Source organism: Trachurus japonicus, chromosome 15, assembly GCF_045865225.1.
Source record: "Trachurus japonicus isolate A0001 chromosome 15, Traja_1.0".
Classification (NCBI taxonomy): Eukaryota; Metazoa; Chordata; class Actinopteri; order Carangiformes; family Carangidae; genus Trachurus; species Trachurus japonicus.
Window position 1 is genome coordinate 16,904,011 of NC_140921.1, and position 23,901 is coordinate 16,927,911.

At 43.8% G+C, this 23,901-nt stretch overlaps 1 protein-coding gene across 4 annotated transcripts; it reads left to right on the forward strand.

Moving 5' to 3' along the window:
- Positions 1-1,194: 1,194 nt before the first annotated feature.
- On the forward strand, positions 1,195-23,611 carry LOC146973455 (semaphorin-4G-like). Of its 4 annotated transcripts, none has more exons than XM_085800018.1 (16): positions 1,195-1,434; positions 5,657-6,006; positions 10,169-10,317; positions 11,674-11,736; positions 11,870-11,968; positions 12,078-12,171; positions 12,254-12,367; positions 13,310-13,464; positions 14,333-14,508; positions 15,806-15,950; positions 16,715-16,937; positions 17,483-17,598; positions 17,730-17,884; positions 18,286-18,344; positions 18,866-21,275; positions 22,622-23,611. In XM_085800018.1, the coding sequence occupies exons 2-15, from the start codon at positions 5,859-5,861 to the stop codon at positions 19,876-19,878; spliced, it is 2,709 nt and encodes a 902-aa protein (XP_085656144.1). In that variant the 5' UTR covers positions 1,195-1,434; positions 5,657-5,858; the 3' UTR covers positions 19,879-21,275; positions 22,622-23,611. The 4 variants fall into 4 exon arrangements, with proteins under 4 accessions (XP_085656144.1, XP_085656146.1, XP_085656145.1 ...); XM_085800020.1 differs by lacking the exon at positions 1,195-1,434 and adding an exon at positions 4,956-5,146; XM_085800019.1 differs by lacking the exon at positions 1,195-1,434 and adding an exon at positions 5,064-5,552.
- Positions 23,612-23,901: the final 290 nt, after the last annotated feature.

The following is a 23,901-nucleotide window of genomic DNA, read 5'->3' on the forward strand; positions in this document are numbered from 1 at the left end:
GGAGTTACGTGCCAAGACGCAGCCTAGTTAAACTGTAAAACAGCGAGAGTTACCCTGTACTTCTGTGGAAGTTGGTGTGAAGCAGGATGTAAGTTACGCGCTAAGACGCAGCCTAGTTACACTGTAAATGCACGGGGGAAACAGGGGGGAAAGTGAGCTGCAGTTACTCAGTACTTGTGTGAAATAAGCGGCAACCTACGGCAAGAGAGCGGTAGGTACGCTGTAAGTCGCGGGCCGTATTATGTAGTGCTACCTTTTATTCCTTAGCCTTTTTTTTAAGGACGTGCAATGTTGTATAATTCTACAATCCAAATCAATAAATATATGAATCATATATCTGATCTCAGTTGGTGGGTGGTGTGTTCATGTTTGCAGGCCACTGTCAATCAAATCTAATCAAACCACACTGAGCAGATTAGAGTTTTTGAGTGTTACTTTTGATGAGTAAGACCAAAACATTGCATTTGATTGTTTTTATTTTTATTTTACCAGTTTAGTTCTTACAATTAGGCCTAAGTGTTATCAAAAAACAACTTTAACAAAAATCGCTTGAAAATTGATCATGAAAAAGCTCGGATTTACCAACTTTACACCACTTTTCCAGCACTTTTCCAGTGTGTGTGATGACTTTGAAATTTTGGTAGAAGCAGAAACCCAACAAAGATTCACAATATAAACTCTAAAACAGTGAGAGTTTTTAATAATAGATGGATAAATAATAGCCTGGTTGGCACGACTTTCCAACGTCACTAGTGTGGGCGCGACCAGGCTAGATAAATAATAGAAGGATGGATGATCTGACATATTTCATAGTCTACTTCAACAGTGTACATTTCCAACCAATTTATGATCAATCAGATTATGTAGAACTGAATGAAAACATGCTAAAAACATTATATAATACAGAGTAATTTTTAGTGTAAAATGAGCTTTTTAGTACAAATTTGAATGGTTTGCTCGAATTGATAAGTGGATGCAGTTCCCTCTATGGACGCTAGGTGTCAGTGTGAAGCCACCCTGCAGCAGTGAACAGACAGGTTACATTTATGCACCTTCAACACTTCGACACATTGTATCTGTAACTGTCCCTGCACAGGCTGGAGTACACCTGGAGAAATAAAGGTAAGACAACTGACGAGGAACCGTAAACACCGAGCTCATGACCAAGGGAGTGATGGTGTGAACACCTGACTCAGAGGAAGAGGAGAAGAAGTGGGCAGTGGGCACTGTGGGAGGGCGGGCCACCTGTGACGGAGGGGAGTCGGCGCTGCTGCTGCTGAGTGAGCGCGCGCTGTGTGTATCTGTATGTTCAGTGTGCAGGAGTGTGTGTGCATGCGCCGGTGAAAGTCCAGTCCAGTCCAGGTGAATCGTCTCGTGCTCAAGGAAACGTACACGTCCGTCTCTTCGAGGAATTAGTAGGCTACGGGAATTCAGGTAAGACGCTAAAACATTACACGACCGCAGCTTAGACACAGACCACAGATAAAACACCTTCACGTGTTGTGAGTTCATTTAATTGTCTGTGGTTTTCTGCATTGGCTTTATACAGAGATAGTTGTATAACTCAGTGTCGTCGACTTGTATTTTTAATATCCTAAAAATATACAATACAATACAATGTAGGCTCTAATGGTCTAATATAGACTTAGGCTACAGTTTTCTGTTGTATTTGTAGGCTATTGTCCTTTTAAAAATGGCCTGCTTTAATGTGTGGTAGCTATTTACTAACCTTTGCCAGCTCAGCTCACGCAGGTGAGATACTGTATATTAATCAGCTGATAAACATGTGTAAACTGCTGCACTAAAAGCTCCCAGTGACCCAGTGTGTGCCTTGTTGCTTCACTTGACTGCATTACTGCGTTGTAAGTCATCTGGTGGCTGCAATGGTGGAGTAGACTTTCGGTCCGTCAGCTATCTCAACAGGGATGTGAATTGGAAATGAGAACAAATAGAAAGGTGCTGCTCTGATCTGATCACAGTGAATGAGCTGTAAACAACACCTTGATGGGTGCCCAAGGTGCATTAAGAGCAGGATTGATCCGTGAAAGATGGATAATCAGCCATCCACTGTCCAAACTGATGGTCTTTCTAGCTGTGATAGAATCATTAGGCCCATAGAGGAAACCCATGGAGTGAAGCCACTTATCTGCCTGTTCAGCCTTTAAAAATGCATGGCTGTGTTAGGTAGCCTATGGTAAGAGGGAGGACAGACCTACAAAGATGTGGCTATTTAACACACAAGGTACAGTATTGTTACATGGAGGGGAGAGGATCCTTGATCTTCTCTTCGTATTGTTTTCACTCTGTTCTTCAAAGGATAGGCAGACTGGTTTTCAACTCGTGCCTTCATCAAATGTTTGCTCTATTCCTAATCAAATTAAAAGCAGTGGCGTGTTTTCTTCGCCACTGCTTTTAGTTTCAGAATAGTTACTCAATATTCTGCTGCAGCCTCTCATTGGGGGTTAGGGTTAGGGCACAGTAGGCTACATGATAAATCTTAACAAAAACAGGAAGCTCATTGTTAAGTCTGAAGAAAAGACCACGGTTTCTATTCTATTATTATTTTAGTGGCGATATCAATTGATAACTATTGATTATTTTGTATTTTTTGAAAACTCATATCTCTATTCTGTCAGTCCTGGAAAAGTTTCATTTTGCTGATTTCTGATAAAGACTTGACTTGAGTTTTGTTGTTGTTATCACTCAAGTCTGGGGTTCTTGAATGTGATCTGTGTGATGTGAGCGACTAAACCTCTCTCCAGATCCTCAAATATCATGAAATTTACACTTAAGACGCTATTTACATTGTTGTTAAACCCAGAGTGAACCAGCCACAGACTGGGAAGTTCCTAACAAATAACACAAATAAGTTGTGTAAAGCATTTGCTGTGAGTAATGGTACACAACACTTAAATAATGCACTCGCGCTAGTCGCTACACAGTGATTCTAGTGTGAGAAGTCAGTTTACAGAGCCCAGTGTTACGACCACAAAGCGACTTTACACTGTAGGCCTAGTACAGTACTGGGGACAAACAGACTTCAGTTGACTTTGCTTTCTTTTGTATTTCTGTGAAATGAGTGTGTTTTATAGCAGTCCATCTCTCAGTTGAAGCGCAGCTCAATGCCTTTGACTGTAATCTTCTCCACCATTTGTTAGACTAAACAGAGTTTTGAGTCCTTTGGGACAAGTGTTGTCTGTTGATGGAGCTGTCACCACCAGGACACGCCGATCTCTTCTATTCAGGCAGGTTTATAGACACTTTATAATTGCCTGATAAAATCCATTTCCCTGAATGAATGTCATGGGACTGAGAGCTAGCAGCGAGATCAGGAGGAAGACAGATTAGGTGCAGAGTGGTGGAGTCATCCTGATTTCCTCTGGGTACATCTCTCTTTCTATATTTTCTCAAAATTTCAACTGGTGCGCTCAACGCCCAATTAACAATTGAAAGCTTCTGCATTTAGGGGGCCGGCGGTGCTCAGAACAAGTCAGGAGTAATGGATTATAGATGACAGAGAATTGAGAATGTCACAATTACTGGCTCTTCCCTCTGCGCTGCTGGACTTTCACACACTATTTTACCTCCCTTCTCTCTCTCTCGGCTCTTTCACATTTTCTTCCTTTTTCTGTCACATTCCTGTGAAACATTTCCATCTGAATAGACTCATCTTCCTCCCAGGATTATGAGACCACGTCAGGTCTACTGTGGCTGACTGATTTAGACCCTGACAGCCCATTTGAGTGATTTGGTGTGCACAAGTCAGATAAATGACTTGTAAAGAGCCCCTCGGTGCACCTCCTCTACCACCTTAAAAGAAGTGAGAAAAAGTAATATCTCCCAAACGGCTGCATTCCAGGAACTCATTAAATCAGCCTCGCTTTCGCTGTGTGGTTATCCTCAGTTTTAGGCGCTCGGTTGTAAATTTTTCTCCACACCTGGAAGACCACAAGGTGCTTTTTCACTACCTGTTACAAGCACTTAACATTTCCAAATTCAGATTGATTTCCAACCGTCTAGCCTAATGGTTTAATTTCTCTCCGGTGCAGTTGTAGAAACATACATTTTCAGACTCCTAAAATCACTGTGAAGATTTTGTTGACTTTATTTTCATGTCAAACCTCTTCTGTCGAGGAAATGACTGCAGTTAATGACAGCAGGTGTTGAAAAGGACTCTATTTAGCAACTGCTGCAAAGTTAAGCTTTTAATGCAAATACATCTACACTAGTCCAGTCCAAGGTATTTATAAAACAAAAAATTTCTTGAACATTCATGGGATCCATTTGCTTTTAGTGTCTTAATGCTTTGGTTTTCAGACATCACTAACAGCCTTTACTATTTAAATGCTCAATGGTATGTTTACATGAAACTACTGTAGTTTTCATGTCTTTCTGTTGATTTCATTTCATAAGGAAATTAGCTGAAAGAATGAAGATCGGAAATTTATCTGAGATGTAACTTCATGTAACTCAGTCCATTACTCAAGTCTTACTAATCCTAGTGTGTGACAATGCCACAGTGTCTACAGTACAGTATGTGCAGTACTGAGTCTTAGTGTGACTACAGTCAGAAGAGTATCTCTTTTATCCACACCTGCATGCTGCTGAATGACTGTAACATTACGCAGCGCTCCAGCCAGCCGTTGTCATGGTGTCAGCCCTGAGGCACTGCTGGGACTTGTGCAGCCATACAAACACTTGTGCTAATGGCTCCACTTTTTGCTCCCTTTTTTTTTTTTTTGCATCCGTGTGTGTGAGAGAGAGAGAGAGAGAGAGAGAGAGAAGACGTTCTTTAGGGTTCTAGCAGCATGTTTTGTGTAATGGAAAGCCACCGTGACCGTTTACATTTGGACTGGGAAAGCATTTTATAGACAGAAGTGGAGTTTTTAAAGAGCGAGTGACAAGAGAGAGAAAAGAAAGAGAGATGTCACCATTCCCCCAAATAAATCTAGATAAGATTGGTTTCTGCACTAGTGACACACACACACTCATCTCTTCCCTCCTCTCACCATCTCTCCCCTCACTCCTCCAAAAGAGGGTCTTGTTCTGCGGGAACAACATTGGCATTCACATCACAACACACACACATCTTAGAGATTATCATATTTCACAGTCTCTCTCCCCTCCTGGATTTTGCTCGTCTCAGGTTCGTCTTGCAGTTTGAAACGGTTTCACACCTTATCGATCTGGATTGCTCCACATCGCTGTCTAATCCTCAAGTGTTTGCCCGTGATATCAGCACGTAGCTCTGTTTGACAGCCATTGTTTGGTTAATGATATTTTCAGTCTTGTGTTTAGACTAGGCAGCTGCTGCTCACACTCTACAGACTTTAACAACACTGAGAGACAGCCCAGTGTCACAGAACACCATTAGTCTGCAAAAGCGGCCGGTACATTGTAGAGCAGATGCACTTTGTGTCTCTTTGTGTCTCTTTCACATCTCTGTCATCATCCTTGTGAAATCCTTCACATCAGCTTATTTATGTTTGAGCACCGCCGTTGAACTTCAGCTGCTTCCCTCCTCTTTTTAACTTCTCCTCTGACTTTTAAAGGTGTCATATCTTCGGTAGGAACGCCCACATGCGCAGTATTTCATGTTTCTCCTTGTGTAGACGTGACTTCTAACAGTGCTGGTTTTGTGTTTTTATCTTTTCAGGTTTCTTCAGTCCTCTCTACAGCACGGTGAAAGAGGCTGCCTGCTTGCCTGCCAGTGTTTGTCAGAGTGAGTGGGTGTGTTTGTGTGTGTGTGTGTGTGTGTGTGTGTGCGTTTGCAGGGGGTGTATGCGTGTCGCAAGGTGAATATGTTTGTGTGAGTGTCTTTGCGTGTGTGTATACCCTGGTTGGAGAGTGTTTGTCCCATGAGACGCTCAGCTGTGATGCAGGCAGCTCGATCCCCTGCGCTGCAGCTTCTGCTGCTGAGCTGCTGTGTGTGCGCGGCTCCCAGCTACCCGTTCAAAGCGCCGCTGGATCTGGATGTGACTCCACGCGTCACCGTGTTGAGCAGCGGTAAGCACAGAAAAACGCACACGGACACCAGCCTCTGGTGCAACGCACTCAACAATCCTTCTCTGAACTGTTTGGTAGCTGGACACCTTAGGATGACTTCAAAATCAAATAAGTGTTTTACATGCAAACTAACACTGGAGCTGTCAAGTTTTTTGATATAGACGATATCCCCACACGTTTTCTCTCTTTGTAATATTGCAGCTATTGCCTTTTTTTTGTTACTTTGTGTGGTTCGTAGTTTCTTTTATTTCCTCTCCTCCCCTCTCCTCTCAGCACCTAACTTCTCTTGTGGCCCTCCACTTTCTACCCATTCCTCTCTGTCTTATTTACCTGCCTCTGGTAATTCTTACGACTGCCACTTCTGATAACCATGCTGCTTTTCTTAAATATAAACCACGACCATCATTTATTTATCGAGTGTGAGTGATGGCATGTAGCCTGAGGTGCCACGGAGACAGAGGCAGATGAGGGAAGTGCTTACACTAGGATCCCTGCAGAGCATCCAGGGAGACTGACACCAGTGTAGGTAGTTGAGAAGCTCCGTAACCATGACAACCGTTGTAGTATGGTGCAAGATGGTCGTGTATGGTATTTTTCCTTTGTGCATGTGTGGGGAAGAGAGAGAGAGAGTGCGTGTGTGTGTAGCGGCACTGTTATCTGATCCTGGACTTTATTTGTTGACGCAAAGAAGTGTGGAAGAAATTTTCTCACGTCTCTCAGGTTTGACTTGCAGCCAAATTGGCTAATGCTCTGTACTTGTAGAGCAATACCCCTCCTCCCCTCTTCTCCTTCTCTAAACAGTTGTCTTTCTCACAACACATCACCTGCTTGCACCCTGCCTTCACCCATCTTTTTTTATCCCACTGTTACTCCTCTCGCTGTGAACCTCTCCTGATACCTCTATCGCGGTTTCTGCAACTCATCACTTTGTGCTGCAACCCACAGGTCCTCCTACACTCATCTGCTGGCCTGCCACCCCATCACTCTCTCATCCACTCCCCCTCCTCTCCTATTCACAGAGCTTAACTTTGCACTTAAGCTCTGTTTCTCCTCATTAGTTTATACTTTCCACAGTTGCACTGCCCTCTTTTAATTCCCTCGCCTTGCTTTTACCGCTCGTCTTTGTTTCTTAAGTTTGAGAAAGATATGCAAACTTACCACTAATCCCTTTCATCTCTGTGTTTCTTAGCAACCTAAAGGCAAAGTCTTCAAACCTGTGTGGGGTACTGATGTTGCACATGCATGCTTTTGAGAAAAAACACACGTGTGTTTTCTCTCCTTGTTGCAATGTCACTTTTTCCTGCTTTTAGACAAGGTGAAAAAATTTGCAGGCAGGAGGTCTTTAAGGGTCATTGATATGACGGTTTCTGGCTAAAGGCCGACAACAGACATAGAGCAGGCTGTTCAAAAGAGGCAGAACTGAAAACTAAAATACCTTCTCATTAACCTGTGAGGTATTAAATTAGCCGGCCGCACTTTGACATCAGTTCCAGTCAGTGGATTTAAACTTTGTTTATTCTGCTTGGCCCGCTCGCACGTCAGAATATCTGAACCGTGAACAGGCCTGACGCTCGGGTGTGAATTTGTGTGAGAGGCTGTCACGTCACAGTCCAACGCCTGGAGGTTCAGCGACTGAAAGTACGTGTATGTGTGTGTGTGTCCCTGAACACTGTGTTCTGTACCCGTCAGCTGAGGTCCCTCCAAGTGTTTGCTCAGTAAATAACATCCTCTGGGTTTCTCTGCCGGCCTATTTCACTCGTTTCTTCCCCCCTTATAGAATAAATCAAAGTGTCTTTTCACGCATGATCTTGTAAGCTGAGGCTAAAATGTGCCTTAGGATTGTCATATATAGTTAATATTGCTCACATAAATCTCCCTCTGCTGCGTCATTCTCTCAGGCAGGTTGTTTTCAGTTACCTGGCTCCCGCTGTCACCCACACAGAGGATATTGTGTATCCTAATGCTCGGATTACACTGAGGAAATTTGGGCGTGTCTCCATTATAATGCATTGTCATCATCGCCCACAATGAGACATTCAAATCACATAGGAAAAGTTATTGTCCCTCACAGGTAATACTCTTCCTCCTCCTGCAGAGAATGAGAAGGACAAAAAAAAGTAGACACCTGCTCAGCCAGGAGCAGTGTGGGATGAGAGCTACTGCTGCTGTGGAGGTGAGCAGAGTGGATTGTGGTTTTGCAGCAGCTGATAGAAATCTTAATGACAGCTTACTTGATAACCATGCAGTCTTCAGGGGGGAAGTGGGTTGGCTGGGGATGCAGGAAGTCTGTTGAGCTTCTGTACTAATCATCAGACATGAGAAGTGGCTCACTTACAAGTTTGAATGGTTTAGTTGCTGTCAAAACCCCACCCCGCCCCAGAGTATAGTAAAACCTGCTCACCATTAGTCATACTGGAACAACTCTGCTGTTATTTTTAACAACACTCTTTTATTACAACAGCCCAATTGTCTTGTGGACCTATTGTTGTGGTTATGACATGCCTAAAGGTTGCCTCTGATGTATGTGTGTGTGTGTGTGTGTGTGTTGACAGTGGTGTCATGTTTACCCAAGCTAAGTAGAGTCCTGATAGAACTTGCGTAACTCTCTGCCATGTGACGACTGCAGCAAGCGACTTTGTGATATGTTTTGTTCGTGTTTCTGTGTGTGTGCATGTTATACAGTGTGTATTCTGTGCTCAGTGTTAGTATGACTAACCCTCATTAGTATCTTGTCCTGACTCCTGTCAGACCGAGGCATCCCAATACAGCCTGGAAAACTGGACGTGGCGCAGATGCACAAAGCACAGAAACCCACATTAGGCAGAAGTGGATCTCTGAAATCTGATGTTGTGTTGTGCTTCTTTTCATTACCTTCTTCTTCCTCAGCAAAGCTGTGGGGGATGAACATAATCCTGTGGCTTTTACTGTCCATAGTGGAGATGTAATATTGTTTTTGCCAGTGATATATACAGAGTATATCAGAGAAAAAAGAAAAAAAAAACTTTGTTTGTGATGCAGGGATCAACAAATTTGTGGCATTGAAACCTGCCACAATTCATCCAACCACACGTTAGCTATACCGCCTCATCACAGAGAGACAGACAATGCAGACACACTCACATTCACACTTGTACGCAATTAAGAGTCACCAATCAACCTAGTGTGTTTGTGTTTGGCAAGAACCTGCCGTTATACAGCTGTATATAATTAACTATCAAAACAGGTTAATCATCAATTAATTGTCTATCATCAAGCCTAATCAAATATGAGCTGCTGATAAGGTGTCATACATGTTATTACTGTGCAAATAACTGCGATCACAAGCAACTCTGGAGTCACATAAAGAGAATTTCTGTGCATCCACAGTTCAATGAAGCTTAATAGCATTTTTTTCCCAGCAGATTTTAAAGTCAGAATCAAAGAGCAAGGCCATTGTACCACGCTGCACTGATGTTCAACAGTCACATACTGAGAAACCCATCACAGAAGATGAATAGATTTCTCTCTTTCTTTCATTCTCAGACTCTCAGGTTTGATTGAAAAAGATGTTAATCTATGCTGCATCATGATGGACGTTCAGAGGCTTTCTAAAGGCTTTGAGGGGGAGATGTTAGTGTACGCCGATTTCCATTAGTGCGGACTTCTTTGTTTTGTTCACGTTATCGCATAAAAATTCAGATAACAACAGAAGCAGTATGTATTTGGATGCTCACCAATCAGTTCAGTGGGGCCGAAGAGGATAAACAAGTCTATTCCTGGGGTATTTGAGACCATTGAAATGAGAAAAGGCAAGGCTTCTCCATGAAAAATGTTATTTATTAACCCACAGTTGTTCCCTTAGAGGCAGATTGTAATCAATAGCAGCAGTGGACACGCTGTATCTGAGCAAATGTAACAGCAAAAGAGGGTTGAATCAGGTTGTGTGTGGTGTGTTGCATCTAAAATTTCACCAATCTTTTATTGCAGCGATTCAGCCTCTTGAGAGCACGTGTGGTAGATGTCTATGATGTGTTTTCTAAGGACACTTGGAGCTGTTTTGCATAAACAGATGTAACAGGAGCTGTCAAGAGGCTACAAAAGGTCACCTTCATTAACAGCCTCTGCTCTCCTCTCCTCTCCTCTCCTCTCCTCTCCTCTCCTCTCCTCTCCTCTCCTCTCTCAGGTCTCCAGGGTTGCAGGCGTTTCCAGTCCTCTGCCGTCAACTACAGCACCATGCTGCTGGAGGCTGATGGCGAGCGTCTCTACGTCGGGGCCCGAGGGGCTGTATTCGCTCTCAATGCCTCTGACATCTCATCCAGCTCTGCTCTCACTGTGAGTTTCTTTGTTTCTATGTCGCTGCATGTTCAGTGCCTCAGCCACCATATCTTGAATAAGTTTATGCAGCAAGAGGCTCCAGTGGTGCAACTGTGAGCAACTCTGTTAGAAATAATGTTACTACACACACACACACACACACACACACACACACACACACACACACACAGGGTTGCAGGGGAATACATACATTTACCCCAGAATGAAAAATTGTTGCCTCAAAAGTTGTAGAATGCAAATGAAGACATAGTTAACTATATATTCAGAATTCATGTTCATATCATCCAACTACTGAGACATGGGGAGACGGAAATAAATCCTAATTAATGCTGTAATTAGCATACTATGTTCCTCAACCTAATACTCGCAGTATTTACCCTACTTGTTAAGTTAAAACTTAAAAACTGTGCCAAGTGCTAAATTCTAAATGTCTCCTTTATCACTGTACACACATTTCTCTTCTCTTCTCTTCTCTTCTCTTCTCTTCTCTTCTCTTCTCTTCTCTTCTCTTCTCTTCTGAAAACCCTCTGAGCATACTGTACATTTAGACATTTAGCCCTTTTTGCTTTCATATTGCCAACATTAAAGCAATAATCCTTAGGGTTTTTTTTCATGTTATATCCAATAATTGGCTATTTATGGAAATTATTCACCAATTGCCATGCTGGTTTCAGCTGGTATTTTTTGAGAAATATAAAGAAGGTATGGCTTTTTACAGTAATCATGTATCGTGTATCTCAAACATAACTTGATATTAGAAAACACATTCTGACCAGTAACAACAGACAGGTGTCACCCTTTTAGCTGCTATTGAATTTTTAGGGATGTAACCTTAAAACTATTGTTTGTCCTTGTCCTCTTTCCATGTCGTTAAAGCATGTTGTAGTTTCGCTGTGACCGAGTCCAGCCCTCAGTAAGTTGCACGTTGCAGGACGTTTCTTTAAGTCGCTGTAGAAGCTTGCTATGCTTGTTATGTTTGTTACCTGGTGACAAGCTGACGTTAAGCTGTTATGCTACTTATGTTAATACAGCAGTGGTGTCTGTCATAAGATGTAATTGCTGATGTGTGTGTGTGTGTGTGTGTGTAACACTCACTCGCAACCACTCTTCCATATCCTGCTGTAAATACAAATATATTAAGTCAACTTTCTGTTACATAAGAGAAAAAACATGCTGCTATACAACAGCACTGTGAATTCAGATGGTGTGATGGCAAAATTTTGAAAGTATGAATTATTCAAGCCAAAATAATATTATTCTCTATTAATCTGCTGTCAGATGTGTGGCACTTTGACAGGATTTATGCAAGGTAGTGATGTGAAACCATCCAACTCTTCGTTTTCTGTTTTTTAGATTGAGTGGGAGGCCTCTCCCGAGCAAAAACGGCAGTGCCTGCTCAAGGGAAAAGACAATAAGGTAGGCATTTAGTTTTTCCATCTCTCTCAGTCTTTCTGTTTCATCTTTCTGTGTTAGGTTCTCTCCTGTATTCATAATCGCTCCCTCACTGTGAAATGTTTTTTTTTTTTCCGGTTTTCTCTTTCTCTTCCAGACCGAGTGTTTCAATCACATCCGTTTCCTCCAGAGATTTAACTCAACTCATCTCTACATGTGTGGGACTCATGCCTTCAAACCACTCTGTGCATATATAGTACGTCCATGCACAGCAAATAACAATCCTTCCAGTGCTTTTAAATACATATGATGCTTAATAATCGTCTTCCTCATTAAATATTCATGAATTTTTTTGTCCTGCGTAGGAGGAGGAAAGGTTTGTGATGTCATCTCAGCCAGAGGAGGGAAAAGAGAAATGTCCCTATGGGCCGACAACAGGCTACACTGCCCTCATCATCGGTAAGGCCCTTCAACAATTAAAGGTAATTTCCAGAGTTTCACTCAACCACAGCAGTGACCAGATACATTTGTCTTCTTCCAGACCAGCAGATGTACACAGCCTCTCGGTTTGAGTTCAGGAGCTTTCCAGATATCCGCCGCAACTCTCCGTCTCCCACGCTGAAGACAGAGGATGCTCCCACTCGCTGGCTGAATGGTGAGTTAATCTCTTGGAATGATAAAAGCCGTTTGGTGGCAGTGTGGTCCTAGTGGTCAGAGCTCCAGCCTGTCAACCAGCTGACCACAGGTTAAGCCTCCAAGTCAGCAAACATCTGCAGGGCTGGATCAATAATGCATTATTTTCACTGTCATTAAACCTGCTTCTGATTGCTCGGCTTATTCTTAAAGCAGTATGGCTTAGATTTACTTGCATAGACGATCCTGTTTATAAGTCCCAGTTTGCTGCTGTGCCTGAAGCAGCCTCACAGAGCTGCTAGCGTAACTGTAGACAAGTTAATATATCCCTCCAAAGCCAAACCTCTCCCTTCCTATTACAGATTGCCAACTGCTCCCTTTTTTATATTGCTACAAAGCTCACATTAGCATTATCGCTGCTTACATCTCAGCTGAGAACAAAGGTTGGGAGTTCAGCATCAAACTTAATGCGTCTACTCACCAAGAGCTGTCCCCAAGGGTGGAAAACTACACGAAAGATATCAAATCTTCTTCTCTACTGAAGTTAGCATGCTCACCGACAGCCCCAGCCAGCTCATCTTGCCACTTTCTGGAAGCTACTCAGTTTTTCCTTGTAAATGCAACAATTACTGAAGCTCTTGTCGAGCCACAAACGGCACCACAGGCTGCTGGCAAGAAACCACATTTAGTAGCAGAGAAAATCTACAAACAGCCCCTTCGAAGCAACAACCTTTTATCTAGTTGTCACTATTTTATGTTTTGATGACGCAGGTTCAGTTTTTTGAGCAGTATATGTTACAGGCCAGCTGTTACAATCAGTGTCATGGGCTCATGTCAAGCAGCCAAACTAGACGAGACTCCATCGGAGGAGATCTCTTTCAGTGGGTAATTACTTGGCATTTATTTGTCAAAGACTTTGTTTATTCACAGTATGAGTCAATGCATCTTGTTCTCCCCCATGCAGAGGCAGAGTTTGTTGGCTCCGCACTTGTGAAGGAGAGCTTGGGCAGCAGCACAGGCGATGATGACAAGATCTACTTCTTCTTCACCGAGAGGAGCCAGGAGCAGACGACGACCTACAGCCACAGCAGGGTGGCACGGGTGGCTCGGGTTTGTAAGGTGAGAGCAGATTAAAAAGTGATGCAGGAATGTTTTTCAACTAGAGGTGAGAGAAAGGATACTATAATAGATGAGGGGCTAGACGGGGGGAATGCATTGGTAACAAGGCCCAGGTGTGATTAGAGGAGAAGACTGTGCAGCTGATGAATGGATTGCAGTCAGTGTGTCTCACAGCGAGAGGAATGGATGGCTGCTGGGGAGAGACAGAGTGTTTAGCATCTTCCGCTGCCTAAAATGTGAATAATTTACATCCCCCTGCTGCCCAGGAAGGAGTTAAGAATCACATGAGCCACCTGTACAGAGTAATAACCTTGCTGTCTCATCCTCTGGCATTTGGAAGTGAAGTCAGTTACCAGATCTCTTCCCTAAAAGTTTTGCAGCACATCTCCATTTTATTTTTTATTTTCATGTTAATCTCAATCGAATTGCCTCCTGGCGACGTATGTGCCATTTTCAACTTGCCACCGGCAGAATACATTTAAAAGTTTAAATCAAAGAGCAAGCTCATGTCAGTTGTTACTGTTTCTGAAAGAACTGTGGCCTTGAGTCAAGCTTTTCCATTGTAGACCTGTCAGAGCATCTTTTTTGGATTGAGAGCGGGTGTTGAGATGTGTCTACATGGGCTGTGTGTACGTGTGTGAGACGTGAACTCCACAGTCAGTGCTTTAATCCTACTGAGGCCAAACACACTCTACGAACCTGTGGAGTGCAATGAGAGCTTAACATTATTGAACATACCTTTGCTGCTTCCTCTTGCCACTTTTGCACTTATGAGGATGTTAAATTCCTCTGGTGCAAAACTATCCGTGGGTTTTTCTTTACCTAACATGAACTCCTCCTCTGTTTCTCCTCACCTCTCTTCCCTCAGGGGGACCGAGGAGGCCGTTTAACTCTCCAGAAACGGTGGACGTCCTTCCTCAAGGCCAGGCTGATGTGTTCTCTGCCCGAGTACGACTTCCACTTCAACATGCTGCGCAGCGTGTTCGTCATGCCTGGACACACGTCACAGGACACGCTGTTCTACGGCATCTTTGGCCTGGAGTGGTGAGTGAGAAACTCTTTGTGTTGACGAGGCCTCGGGCTGACGGGGGCTTTGAGGATGCAAAATGTAAATGAGCAGGACAGAGATGAAAGGCAGCAATCAATACATTGAGACAGTGGAAGAAGACGAGAAGGGACAAGATGAAAGAGCCGGGAGAGATAAAGCAAGAACTTTTTTTTAATCCAAACCATGTGAAAAAAAAAAGTTGGGTGGAGGAGATTTGCAGCAGTTTGAGGACAGAATATTAATTAAAGATGTAAATTTAGATCCAGTTAAAAAAAAGATGTTAAAGTTGTAATCCCTAATATTCCAGTCTTGGTTTATTTAGCAGTCCCTCTTGTTACCATGGTAACTACAAGTGAGATTTAATACCACAGCAAACAATCATCAAGCAGCGACTTTGTAAGAAACACAAGAGCAACTGGTGAAGTCTGTTGGCATCGCAACCAAACACATGCATACAGTATTGTTTTGATGACAATTGTAAATGAGATTTGATTTCAACACATTTCCTGACTGTCTCACAATAAAAGCCATGCTACAGTAAATGCTTTTAATGAAGTAGTGCAAATAGGAAATGCTGGATTGAATCAGCAGAAACTTAATGCGGCTCTGACGCCGTATAAAAAGACTGAACAGGTAATAATTAGGCTCTCCGTCAGTGAGATAACATTGTGGATTAGATGCATTTTCCTGTGAATCCCTCAGGTCATCAATGTGAATCCAGCGAGGGAGCAGCAAACTCTAAATGTCCAAAACAAAAATGTCAACTATAGATAGTTCTAGCATGAAAATTTTGGGCTTATAACTTTTATGGCCTTTTGTAGAAACTCGGTTGAAACATGCTCCAACTTGATACATCAGCTAAAAAGTGTATGTTATGCCCAAGCACAAATGTTGTGTGATGGAGAAAACATAAACAAACAGAGATTATCTTCTCGAGCATCTTCGTGTCCTCTTCAGCTCCACCTCTTCTGTCTCTATGAAGCCTTTCTGTTTCTCTCTCTCTCCCTCTGAGTGTCACAGAGATGCACGACATCTGATCATCCTGTTCATCTGCATACAATCTCTGTCAAAGCTCAGCACCCCCACCCTAACCCCCTATACATCCTCCTATATGTCTGTTTCCATCATTTCAGCTAGGTGAGCCACTGATCTACTGTACTTGTACTGCTGTCTCTATGGCAACACTGGGTTTACTGCTGTTATTGTTCATGGCCTGTGCTCTGGTTTTTCTCACTGTGTGTGTCCGTGTGTGTGTGTGTGTGTGTGTGTGTGTGTGCGCTTTGATGTCTTTAGGAAAAACGTGAAGGCGTCTGCTGTGTGTCGCTTTTCTCTGTCTGAAGTCCAACAGGCCTTTCAAGGACCCTACATGGAGAACCACAACTCCGACTCTAAGTGGAAGGAATACACTGGAAAGATCCCTGACCTACGACCTGGAACGGTAAACACACACATGCACATGCACACAGCCAGGTCACTGCACAAGATGAGGCCCAGGGAAAAAAGTATCCTGCCTCTTCAGCCTCCGAGGTAATGATGGAGCAGAGATGATAGAGAAGAAGAGTGGCAGCCTCAAGCACGAGGCTCAAAACACAACCAGCTTATGTCACTGAAACCCATTTCCATGGCGATTAACTCCAGCCTGTAGCTTTGGAGACAGTGGCTTAGCGTGGCAGCCAGGGCTGTGGCATCGTTAGCACGAGCAGCAGACATTATCCACTGCAGTGTCACTTCAACACTTTGTGGGACTTAATTTCAACTTTGCTAGTAAATGAAGAGGAGAAGCGGTCAAAGGTTTTAGCTTGGGAGCGTGAAAGCCTCTTAGGGGAGTTGGCCCAAGTCATTTGGATGGCACAAAGAGAGAGGGGAAGTTGTTCCCTTAGTCAGGTGCAGAGGGAGCTGAGTCGCCCGCATGTCAGCACAAGTTGGCTGCTGAGCTCACACAGTCATTGTTGTGGAAGTGAAAACGCGGGTTTACCCAGACACAGTCTTCCACAGGCTCCGTGTTTTCCTCCTGATCCTGTGATTTACCCCGCAGACCAGCTCACTAAGCCTCATGACATCCTCTCTCCCCTTCGCTATCCGCTCCTATTTACAGGAACCCAATTACAAATGAGCCAAAAATGTCTCTCTCGTTCTCCTGCAGCCCACATCATGCCTTGTTACTTGCTCATCATCCCCTCTCCTTGGCTTCTTTCCCTGCAGTGTATAACCGATGCTCTGAGGGCCAGAGGCATCAACGCCTCCACCTCTCTGCCTGATGATGTGCTGAACTTTGTCAGGAGGCATCCTCTGATGTCCCAGCAGGTCCAACCCTCAGACAGACGGCCTATTTTGTTCAGGAGAACCACAGACTACACACACATGGCCGTGCACATGATGCAAGGCGTAGATGGACAAGAATACCATGTGTTATACATGGGCACAGGTGTGTATGAATTCAGTTCACATATTACACGTCTTGGACTATTTCTAGTCCAAGTACCATCACATCCTGGAGTCTTGTTGTTGTTGGATGTTGATTAATATTTAGCTTATACTTGTTGACATATTTCTTGTCTTCCAGCAGCTGCACAACATTGTGTCACTGTTATTTGTCTCTATCAGTCTTATCAGGTTGTTGATGTATTCAAGGAGGTTTTTTTTTACGTCAGCTGCCAAAACCTTTTCAAAGAATCAAAATTGCAAGAAAGAAAATGCAATAAAAACAACATGAAAAGGATGACAGGACTTTAGTTTGTTGCCTGAACAAAACTCCTTATCTTAGATGCTTGACACGAGGTATAAAAAAGGGAATTGATTATCTTCAGCCAGATAGCTGAAATTCATTTAAATCGCATACTGATGTGAATAAAATCAATGACTGTCCAAACAGTAGGAAATCAAGCTAAAACAGAGTGACGTGCCTTGACTGGCTGATGAAAAAAAAAGTATATTAAAGCCATGTTTCTCCTCTCTGTCGCTGTTGCTCAGATGAAGGCTGGTTACACAAAGCCGTAGAGGTCGAGGGTCAACTGCACATTATCGAGGAGCTGCAACTCTTTGAGGAGCCACAGCCTGTTGAGAACCTACTGATATCTGCAGAACAGGTAGTGTTGTCTGACCATCAGATGCACACACACACACACACACACACACACACACACACACACACACACACACACACACACATATGAGTAATGTCCATCCGAGGGTATTTACGTCGTCTCTCCTCCCCCAGATGAGTGTGTACGTGGGTTCTGGATCAGGCGTGGTGCAGCTGCCGCTCTCGAACTGCCACAGATACGCTTCCTGCTATGACTGCATCTTTGCCAGGGACCCTCACTGTGCCTGGGACGGAGTCCAGTGCGTGGACGTAATGTCACATGCGAACAGGTGGGCGCTGGATGATGCATGTGTGTGTTTGTGCGTGTGTGTGTGTGAGTGAGAGAGGGATTTGATCAGGTGATGAAAATGCTACAAACGCCCTTTTGTGTTTGATTTGAGTAACCTCAAGTGTCACGGAGCCCTGTCAGAGAGTCAGCTCCCAGAACTGTTGCGTAATGTTGGCTGTGATGGTAAACACAGCATGCAGGTGTGTACCTAACCTGCACTGATTAACCTGCACAGCAATGCTTACTCAGTCAAAAGAGATTATATAAGGAATAGATTATATGAGACGTGAATAGATCAGAATACAGTGTGAAATAGGGAACAAAAATATTCAACTTGCTATAAAGCAAATGTTTATTCTTTGCACTAATGCCCTTATTGTTATGTTTTCTCCCCCTCCGCAGATCCTCTTTAATCCAGGACATCCAGCATGGCAGCAGGGGATGTGAGAACACACAAGATGGTACGCATGAGTCTCATCTGCTGTTAGGTGCTGCAGCCTAAAAAAAGTTTACTTTTGGAACAGTGAATGATGAAAGGGATATTAAAAATAGAGAATGTTAGAAAGTACTCGAACGATGCAAAGGTGTCATGAGATGTTACGAAGGCGTCTTTGAAAGTTGATTATGCACACTGTTGGCAAAATTCTCTCCTCCCTTCTTTAATCACATTTTTACCATCTCTGGAGAGAAATCCGTTTGATATTCAAGGCAGGCAACTGCCTTCTCTCACTTCACAGTTTCAGGCTGATAAAATGTAGCATCTTCTGCCCCCTCGTTGTTCTCTCGCTGTACAAGGTAATGTGATGGCTGGAATTAAAAGATCTCTAATGGGAGTTTATGCTTCATTAACTTTGGACAGCCTTTGATAAATTTAGGAGGTGTTAAGCAATTAACATATAAAATGACTCAGAGTCTTAAGTTGTGAGTTTTCTCCTAATCCTCATTTGAAATCACTTTCTCACTGCATTAATGTGTGTTACAGACGTGGTCCAGCGTAGTCGCTCTGTGCGGGTGGGTGATGACGTGCTGCTACAGTGTGAGCTCAGCTCCAACCTGGCCACCCCCCTCTGGACGCTGGACGGCGGCGAGCTGCAGGGCTACGGCCTCAACTCGGGCTTCAGAACCGGCACCGACGGCCTGCTGATCATCGAGGCGCGGCAGGACCAGAGCGGTCTGTACACCTGCTACGCCGTCGAGAACGACATCAAGGTCGCCATGGTCACGTACAATGTCACCATCAGCCTGGACCTGCCCCCTCCGCCACCGGTTGAGCCGACTGAAGAAGACCCTTACGATCTCTTCGCCACTGAACCGACTCCCACTGAGCATCCGTCCTCAGAGAGACCCCTGCCTCCGCCTCCGGCCCCCCTCCTCCCCCGCTCAGAGCTGCTCTCCCCCAGGAACATGGAGGCCATGTACCTGTCCCTCATCACCATCCTCGGAGGCCTCTGCGTGGTCCTCACCGTGGTCCTCGTCTACGTGGGCTTCTGCCTGCGTGTGGGCAACAGAGGGAAGTACTCGTTGCGTGCGGCAGCGTCCGCCTACCCGATCAATAAAAAGCACAACAGGAACAAGAAGCAGCACAGAAGCTCCTCCCACATGGAGCTGAAGACGATATCAAACCACTGTAACGGCAACGGCATCTGTAACGGAGTCTCAAAGCAGCACAAAGGCGACGTAGAGGACGGAGGCTTCCTCCAGATTGTCCCCGGCGAGGGTCACCCGTCACCCAACAAGGACACTCCTCCCCCGGCCCCTCCTCTCCCTCCCATGCCGCAACTCCCATCCCCGGAGTGCGACTTCCCCAACGGGCTGTCGGCCACGCTGCCCAGCGTCCTGCGAAGGATGAACGGAAACAGCTACGTGCTGCTGAGGCAGAGCGAACCTGAAAACACGTCACCGCTCTGCTACTCCTTCGCTGAGGAGCTCAACAGGATTTTAGAGAAGAGGAAACACACTCAGCTGCTGCCCAGGCCGGACGAGAGCTCAGTGTAGAGAGATGAAACTCCCCCTGTGGTGGGAGAGCTGCTGTGTTTTTACCCTGTGTTGAAGTGCCTGTCATATGACTCATTGTTGTTGTGGACTAAAGGATCGAGGAAGAGTCTTATCTACATTCTTTAGTTTGGATTTTTGTACATTGTGACATTCCTGCTCCTTTGAACCTACGGGCTTTATGTCAACCTTAATTCCCAAATTTCCCAACACAGGTTTCCAGTGAAGGGCCGAGCATGAAATGGAAAAAGATATGATCTACCTCACCTCAACACTGCCCAGATGGACATGTGCAGTCAAGCGGTAGTCTGATCCTGGTATGAGGGCTGAGATCTGAGCCACAGAAAGATCTCTGCTGCACAGAGCTCAGATACACAGACTCCGAAGAGGAGCAGAGCCCTGTGGGAATATAAATACATGTGAAGACTTCTGCTGTGGGGTGGCCATATTTGGCTCCGTTCAGACTGGAGGGCAGCTAGCCAAAGTTTGTTTGCACTGACAAGTGCACAGATGGCCTATGCATTTTTAAAACATAACATTCACACATTTTAAATATTGAGGGGACGGATCTGGTGAGCGTGGGAATTTGGTTTTCACAGACTTTACAAACATAAAATAGTAACTCATAACACTTTACACCAGCCATCACTGAGAAATGGTGAACTAATCCTTATTTAATATTACTATTAACCAGAATTTGGACCAAATCTATTAACCCATAACATGACTTTATGATTAATTACATAATGGATATTATGGAATTATTGATTAATCACACATCCAAACAATCCTTATTATATTTGTATCAAACTGATATACTGCCACAATTAACACTTTCGTTGTTAGTTACATCATTTATTCAGTACTAAAAATTTGCAAACACAATAAGTATTAATGTACATAGACCCCAAAAGAAAGTCTCTGTTGAGCTTCATTCAGTCCATCATACATGGTTGAAATTGTTGGGACACAAGTGGCTGTTAAACATGAACATTGAAGGAGCCATATCATATATGAAATTCATAAAATATTAATGAATGTGATCTAACTTAAACATTATTACATTATAGCAGAAATGTTAAATAGTGATTATTTCACCAAATGTTAATTGAGAGCCTGATGACAGTATTATTTTTAATGCACTTTAACCGCCAGTTTTTAAAGTGTTTCTGGAGCTTTATCGGACACTACTATGGGATTTAATGCTGTGACCAGCGGAGCTTTTTGATTGGATGTTTCCTCGGTGTGAAGAGCTGCAGCAGCGAAGATCACTGGACCTTGTTTTGCTCAAGTGGATTAGAGGGGAATCATCGATTGTGTCTCAGCTGAGCCCGAATCCACAGCTGAGTGGCACCGTGTCAGAATGACTGACGGCGAGGCACAGGAGAACAGTGTCTAAGGTGAATAGCTTTTATGTCTTACGAACACATCTCCTACACAGGCTTTTCGCCAAACAGGCACTCAAAGAAATGGATCATGGAGTGAGAGTGCAAAGGGAGCGCATCCATTTTTAGAGAGTGGATTCATAGAGAAACACTGACAGCAAAGTCTTATCTCACTTTGACTAGATTTAAACCACTGGTATTCTAACAGTGTGTTGCTCTGACTGCTGGGTTGTTTATAATTTGTCGAAAAGTTCAGAAGCAGAACAGGGAAGCTCAAATGAAAACATCTGCTGTAGTCGGCCTCGCTCACACAAATTAACAGTCTGACAACAGCATTCATTTTTGCGAGCGACCCAGCCATGGTAGGCATCAAAACGGCAAGGCCTCGTTTGTTATAATCAGAGTGCCAGAGGAGCTTCATGCTCATGGATTAAAATGTTTGAAATTCTGGCTTCTCAGAGTCCAAGGTCATGCATTTGTGGCTTGTTTTGTTTGACCACCAGACCAAAACTTAAAAGATATTCCATTTAAAATTCATTAAAAGCCAGAGAAAAGCAGAATATCCTCACAAATAAGAGGCTGGATGGAAACAGAGCATATTTGGCATTTATTTGCCTTGCTCATGCTGCAGCTCACTCTGTTGTTCCTCTAAGGGCAGCATTAATTAAACACTTGTCTTATGACAAGTCTGACCTTATTGCAGGAAGAGGGAGAGAAGAGACGGCGAGTTGGAGATCTCCCCAGAGACAAAGCTACCTTACACTCTCAAGCTCCCAATTATTTTCCCATTCACTCACACGTAGGATTTGGTAAATTATTAATATACATCAAAACTGGAGTGTACACCATCCATATGATTATAGGCAGCACATGAAGCTGAGCGTGGCACGTTTGGATAATCCCACATTTGATTGAATCTAACCAGGCTATGATGTCAGGGTGTGAGATGCTGGGCTGAATGTGCTGCTGCTGCTGCTGCTGTGGTTGGCAAAGCTCAGAGCTTGAAGAGCTAAGCTTTCTGCTCAGTGGCACTGATCAAAGGCATGAAAGGAGAAGGACGTAGCTGCACACTTCACACGTTAAAAGCCTTCATTAAAGCCCCTTGACCCCATTACAAACCACAAGACATGGTGAACACAGCAGCAGGGCTTTTAATTGTCAGGCTTTCACCCTAGATTCCTGCAAAAAATACTTGTAATGAGTGTTGCCGATATGTAAATACTGTGGTTGAGTCTCTGATGGCGTGGCTGCTTTTAAAGCAAACACCCAAACGGGAGGCTACAGTGGAGACACAGCGCTGACACTTGAATATTTCTCCCTTCCTCTCTCTCTCTCTCTCTCTCTCTTGTCCTCATTTGCAGGTCTGATGAGCACAGGTCAGTTTGAGCCTCTTTTAATTCTGTTCCCGGGGACACCACCTCCCGACTGGCGTCAGACGGTTGAACTGGCTGCAAAGATGTTCTTCTAATGAGCAATGAAATTAGATTCACCATCGTTAGCGCACAGCGACCGCAGAGGAGAGAGAGAGAGAGAGAGGCTGGATAAGGGCTACAGCGCGAGGGTCTGTGCACCTGAAGTGCAGCTCTGCTTCCTTACAACTGGAATAACAAAAGTGTCGGCAGCAGTGATTCACCGAGCAGAGATTGTTCTTCAGACAGCGGCTCTTTGTGTGCAGACAGCATCCCTGCCTCCGTTTGATGCAAACTTGTTAGACCAAACCACACGTATATATTCAACCTTTCTCTCACACTTGCTGCATGACTTATGTTTCAACACTGCTGTTTTTTTTTCTTTAAGTGAAGGAAACAACACAGATGACTCATCCTTATATTAATGAAAAGTGCCAAGGTTTCTGTTTTGCATTGTAAGCCTATTTTATTGTAAAACCAGAATAATAGCATTTAAAAAAAAGAGAAGCGTATTTATTTTGTAATTTTGTACATTGTGACTTATTGTCAATGTTGCTGTTAAAGTGCCACTTGTGAGACACCCAACTGTCTAATAGGAGGGTTACAATTTGCCTGTGTTGCACAAAATGTAATAAATGGAAGCACTGTAACCAAAAGCATGCAGAGGCTGTGCCAGTACCACAGAATTTAATATTCATAACCTATTGATGGGATATAAAATACTCCAATTAACCTATTCATTCTAGCCTATTAATTAGGAACCATTGAGCTTTTCTGTCACTGTAATGTCCACGTTAGTCTTGATCTCTATTTGCATGTTACACCAGGCTTGTGCGCACAGCAAATCAAATTCTTTTACTCAGCTAACACAAAAAAACAACAGGGAAGTGGGTTCCTTCAAACATTTCAAACATGACTTTAAAATAAAACTTTGTACTTCAACCTCTTCCTCTTCTCATTATTGCTTGTGTGTGTTTGCAGTTGGCCTCTCACATTTCACAACAATAGGTAGATGAAACAAGTCTTTCCCCTGTCAGGTTATTGGACCAGAGCCGTGGCATGTTATAAAAGGAGGCAGAGCAAACTGTATCAGGTGGTAAATGTTGTCAAATACTCAGGAAAAAGGAGGCGTCTGCATCGTTACTGGAAGCAGGCCCAAGTTCCTGCAGCACGGCACAGACTGGTATGGAAAATGTTGCCGGGAGGTTGATGTGCCAGCACTGGTTCAGATC

Bases quoted from the DNA above. Each gene is read 5' to 3' on its own strand.
- LOC146973455 (XM_085800018.1), top strand. From the start codon at position 5,859: ATGAGACGCTCAGCTGTGATGCAGGCAGCTCGATCCCCTGCGCTGCAG. The intron at 14,509-15,805 runs GTGAGTGAGAAA...TGATGTCTTTAG, and splicing joins GGCATCTTTGGCCTGGAGTG to GAAAAACGTGAAGGCGTCTG. The intron at 18,345-18,865 runs GTACGCATGAGT...TGTGTGTTACAG, and splicing joins ATGTGAGAACACACAAGATG to ACGTGGTCCAGCGTAGTCGC.